The 4,973-nt window shown below is 50.8% G+C and overlaps 3 protein-coding genes across 3 annotated transcripts in view; 1 reads left to right on the top strand and 2 right to left on the bottom strand.

The window, feature by feature from the left end:
• Positions 1 to 75: 75 nt before the first annotated feature.
• Positions 76 to 1,664, top strand: LOC100909346 (zinc finger BED domain-containing protein 5-like; the record flags this gene model as incomplete). The annotated part of the gene is made up of 2 exons (XM_003740166.1): positions 76 to 1,481; positions 1,601 to 1,664. Coding segments are annotated over 2 exons (1,470 nt in total), but the record flags the coding sequence as incomplete, so codon positions are not given.
• A 1,915-nt stretch (positions 1,665 to 3,579) lies between these two features.
• On the bottom strand, positions 3,580 to 3,933 carry LOC100909204 (uncharacterized protein K02A2.6-like). Its single transcript, XM_003740165.1, has one exon. It carries the CDS (start codon positions 3,931 to 3,933, stop codon positions 3,580 to 3,582), a length of 354 nt encoding a protein of 117 aa, XP_003740213.1.
• Positions 3,934 to 4,005: 72 nt separating this feature from the next.
• The window catches only part of LOC100909061 (uncharacterized), a 2,914-nt gene continuing 1,946 nt past the window's right edge, over positions 4,006 to 4,973 (bottom strand). The window contains exon 6 of the mRNA XM_029110573.1: positions 4,006 to 4,965. Coding sequence (XP_028966406.1) covers positions 4,006 to 4,965 — 960 coding nt within the window. The remainder of the gene's footprint in view (positions 4,966 to 4,973) is intronic.

Genomic DNA, 4,973 nt, shown 5'->3' with positions numbered 1-4,973 from the left:
GGTGAAGCTCACACAATCGGTGAGAAACTCATCAAGCCTTGCTTGATTGAGGCCGCTGAAAATTTCCTTGGGCAGACTCAAGTTGAGAAGTTCCGAAACATACCGCTCTCAGATAGCACGGTCGCTCGACGTATCGAGAACATCAGCTCATGGCTGGAGGCGAAGGTCTGCGGCGAGATCAGGTCGAGTCCTATGTGGGCGCTTCAACTGGACGAGTCTACGGACGTGAGTGGTTCAGCAATCCTCTTGGTTTTAGTGCGCTATGTATTCGAATGTGATGTTCACGAAGAGCTATTGCTATGCAAGTCTCTGAAGAGTAACGCGACAGGAGAGGCAATATTCAATGTGATCGATGCCTATCTCAAGGAGAATGGTGTTCCTTGGGATACGTGCATAAATATCTGCACCGATGGCGCGGCTGCCATGGTTGGCCACCAGAAAGGCGTCGTCGGTAAAGTGAAGAAGGTCTCACCGGATACCACGGCCAGTCATTGCATCATTCATCGCGAAATGCTTGCGATGCGAAAACTTCCCTGGTCCCTCGAGACCGCGCTCACTGAAGCCGTCAAGATTGTCAACTACATTAAGACCCGACCATTGCAGTCAAGATTATTTAAAATTATGTGCGACGAAATGGGAAGTTCGCATTCATCATTGCTGCTCCACACCGAAGTCAGGTGGTTATCCCGGGGTCGAGTCTTGAATCGTCTTTTCGAGCTGCGGAAGGAGCTCATGAACTTCAGTCTCGATAGCCCATTCAATCTGTGCGAGCGTCTCCGGGATTCCCAGTGGCTAAAACAGCTCGCTTATCTAGCAGACATGTTCAATAAACTGAACGAGCTCAATCTATGTCTCCAAAGGAGGAGCGTGACCATCTTCGACGTCACAGACAGGATCACCGCAATGAAGCGAAAGATGGAGCTCTGGGCTGAACTGATATCCGAAGATCGCCTCGACTTCCTGCCGACACTCCAGGATTATCTACGCGAGACAGACGAAACATTGGATGAGAGCATCAAGCATGATATTCACGATCACTTGTTGAACTTGCGTGATAGTCTTGAGAAATATTTTCCATCAAAGTCGATGGAAGATCAGATTGCTCATAAGTGGATTAAAAATCCTTCCTCGGCTTCTCTTGATCGCGGGCTAAGTGCCTGCCAGAATGAGGAATTGATCGAGTTACAAAACAACTCGCAGCTGAAGCAGCTCTTCCTCACAACCTCTTTAGCGAAATTCTGGGCTTCTGTCAATGACAACTTCCCACTCCTATCGAACCTAGCGCTGAGAACACTCGTGCCTTTCGTCAGCACGTATCTCTGTGAAAGAGGGTTTTCGGCTTACATCGCAACCAAGAATAAGTACAGGAACCGACTAGACGCTGAGCCCGATATGAGGCTCCAGCTTTCCAACAGGACTCCAAATTTCGCTGAGATCTTATCCGGAAGCCGCAATCATCCGTCTCATCGATCACATCCACTGTATGGTAGAAACTTTCCATCGAGGGTACAAACCCGATCATCCTTAATAAAATCTTGGAGCGTCGGAGCTGATCGTGATTGAAGAGATTGAATTTCTCACGCGGGAGTCCCTATTCCAGCGTATGGCTCCGTGGAGTGTTCCGCGGGTCATTTGGGGTGCTGTCGGGGTTCCACGAAAAATAGAAATTGAGAACCACTGGGTTAGAGCACACACCTATGGAACTTCGGAGCGGGGTAGTAGTGGCTCGTCCGTCATCTAGTGACGGGAGAAATGATTCGACAGTTCGTTCCGTGCCACTGCAATCCGTGTGGTCAGCGGAAGACATCAGTTTCGGGACGAAATCCTCCCCGAAGGGCGAAGTACAAGAAAAGGACATGTTGTTGACATGAGAGCAGGAGAGAGCGTTGTCGATCAGGAACCCAGCATTGACGATTTGGGCCTTGAGGAAGGCGAAGATTTCACAGTACGTGGTTATTCAGGAGAGTTTCTTCGCCCTCCGCGTGCGAGTTATGCTGGGGTCGATTTGATCTTACTGTGTAAGAGAATTGGAATTGTTGCTCTATGTTTGATAGTCTTCGGGGGATCTATCTTCATTTGTGTCGAGGATTTCTGGGGTTCTGAAAGGGCAGCCGGATCGATGAGTGTATCGGCGAGAAATTTGCTATTCGATCCGCCAGAGTCGGTATCTGGCCGACACCATGAGCTACGCATTAATACTAAATTCACGGTATGACCGAGCGCAATCGAAACACTCGACCTTGGGAAACCACTTGGCCATACATGTATGCAGTAGCGTCCACAGGGGGGGGGGGGCAGGGGGCCATGCCCCCCCAAGATTTTCAGTCGACCTGTCGTCAGATGGACGCACTCTCAGCGTACTCAAAAAAAACAGATCTTCGGAGTACGATGAAAGGAGAGAGATTGAATGGCTTGACGGCTTTGAAAATTCATCGAGAAATGCCGCTTACTGTTGAAGAGATAGTGGACTACATGGCGGCTAATCCGAGAGAGCTTGAAATTGTTTTGTGAAGTAGTTTCGGGGAAGTAGATTAATACTCGAATAGTTCGATGGTTGTGCTATTTGTGATAGATTAAAATCTGAAGTTCCTGCATTCCCCTCACTTATGGTCATGATTGTAAGTACGGGGTTTCGTGCTTTATCTCGAGAATCACCATCTCCGGACAAAATCGAGAAATTGTTCTTTTTGATGCGACTCAAGAAATCGGCTGGCCCCCCCAAAAAAAATCGTATGGACTCGTCCGCATGTATGTCGAGAACGGCGCTATGAACATGTTAGCATAGACTTTGTTAGGTCCTGGGGTGAGATGAGATACAAAGGGAAAACGAGCACGTGTTGTCTACTCGACGACCTGGTAGGAAGTTAGTCGTCGTAACGATACTTATTGTAAACATAAATATTCAAACTCGGCGCGCTCTGACCGTCAGGCGCCACTAGGTCCCAGCACTTCTCCCCTTCTCGGGACGCAGCCCCGCGAGCGCACGATAATCAACGCGAGGTTTCATCCTATCAGAACGACGGAGTGGAGGGGTACTCGGTACTGCAGACGGATCCGATACATCGATGGCTGACTCTCGAGCGAGTAACGGAGACTCAAGGAGATCTGTTGGGAACGGGGGATGATGATCAAGTGAAGAGCAACTTCGCTTCCACAGCTGGTTTCGATGACGAATGTGCTCTTGGCCTTGTGCCTCAACCTTGTCCATGACGGGTCCCATGAATTGACGAATCGTCGCCGTAACCCTACTCCCATCAGCGAGAGCGATCGTTACCGTTTCCCGATGGAGAAAGAGCGCGGTTTGGCGCCGTGATGACGATTGTAGTATGCTTCCATCTTCTCCTGACCCTCCGTTCGAGGAACGTCAACGGGCTTCCGCGCCAGAACCTCTGGAGGAGTCCTGATCTTTCGGCCGAAAAACACCTCAGCAGGGGTTTCATTTCCGATCGTAGAGTTCGGCGTGTAGTTATATGCGGCCACAGCGGCATCCAACGAGGCAGGATCGGAGGTGATCGAGTGTTTCAACGTTCCGACCATCCTTTCCGCTTGGCCGTTGCTTTGAGGACAGCGAGGAGCTCATCAGAGATGAATTATATTGAAATCCGCGCACAGTTTAGCGAATTCAACCGACACGAACTGGCCACCGTTGTCAGACATCATGGTATCCGGTGGCCCGGAGAGCCGGAATAAGTTGCGGAGATAGGCCACGAGAGCTCGGCTTGTTGCCGGCGAGAGCCAAGCCGCATCGACGGAGAAGCTGACGACGATTACGAGGAACGTTTTCCCTTTTTGAGTTTCCGCGAAGTCGAGGTGGATCCGGGACCACGGCTTCTGACTGCCCGGCCACGGTTGCAGAGGAACCTTGATTGGATCCGCGGCATTCTTGATACAATGTCCGCAAGACTTTACGTAGACTTCGATGTCTTGACCCATTCGTGGCCAATAGAAATGACTGCGTGCCAGTGCTTTCATGCGACGAGCCCCGGGATGCGCGAGGTATAGCTTCTATAGCACCGCAGTTCGCAAGGATACCGGAACGACAACTCTGTCGTCGAGCAAGAGAATGTCGTCGACGACACACAAGCCTTCCGCTTGTTGTGCGAATGCGCGGAGAGACGGATCTTTGCGATCTTTATCAGACCATACGTTTTGAAGGCGACTGAGAATGGAGCGGAGGAACGGGTCTTGCCGGGAAGCTCTGCGAAAATCTGTGGCTAAATCCCATGCACCGAGATTACTGCGAGCCAAGAACGAGACTTCCATTTCGTTGCAATTGAGGCTTCCGATCACCTCGCCCATAACTGAATCTCCGCCATCTCTCCTAGCCTCACTGATCAGGCGCGACAATGCGTCTGCATGACCGAAAGCGTCGGTTCGGATGTATTCGATATGGAAATCGTATCCGAGCAACCGGAGAGCCCAGCGCCTTAGGCGCGCGGCGGTTCTTTCGCTGAGACCTTTTATGTTCGTCGGCTGGAACAAGGCCACCAAGGGGCGGTGGTCGGTCTGTAAAATGAAGCGCCGGCCCCAGATGAATTTGTGAAGTCGCTCAACGGTGAGCACAAGAGCCAGTGCCTCTTTTTCAATCTGGCTGTAGATGTGGAAAACAGCTTTCTCGTTTCCATCTGAGTAGCGCTGGAGAAGCACACCACCGATACCAGCATCACAAGCGTCGGCGGCGACAACGAGAGTTTGACGAGGGTCGTAGTGTGCGAGAAGGAGAGGTCCCGTGAGGATTTCCTTCGCTTTGATGAACGCCTCGTCGTGGACTTCGGACCAATTGAAGACGACATTTTCCTTCAGGAGTGCTTCGAAAGGAGCCTTGATCGCGTGCATTCGAGGAGAAAATTTCCCGTAGTAATTGAGGAGTCCCAAGAAAGCTCTCACATCTGATGGAGATTTCGGTTGTCGGAGATTTCGGATCGCTTCGATTTTTGAAGGATCGGCTTGGATGCCCTTGTCGGAGATAATCA

Source organism: Galendromus occidentalis, unplaced genomic scaffold, assembly GCF_000255335.2.
Source record: "Galendromus occidentalis unplaced genomic scaffold, Mocc_1.1 scf7180000076792, whole genome shotgun sequence".
NCBI classification, from domain to species: Eukaryota; Metazoa; Arthropoda; class Arachnida; order Mesostigmata; family Phytoseiidae; genus Galendromus; species Galendromus occidentalis.
This window is presented reverse-complemented; position numbering and strand designations above follow the sequence as displayed.

Excerpts from the sequence above, each read along its gene's own strand:
- LOC100909204 (XM_003740165.1), bottom strand. The coding sequence starts at position 3,933 with ATGGGTCAAGACATCGAAGTCTACGTAAAGTCTTGCGGACATTGTATC.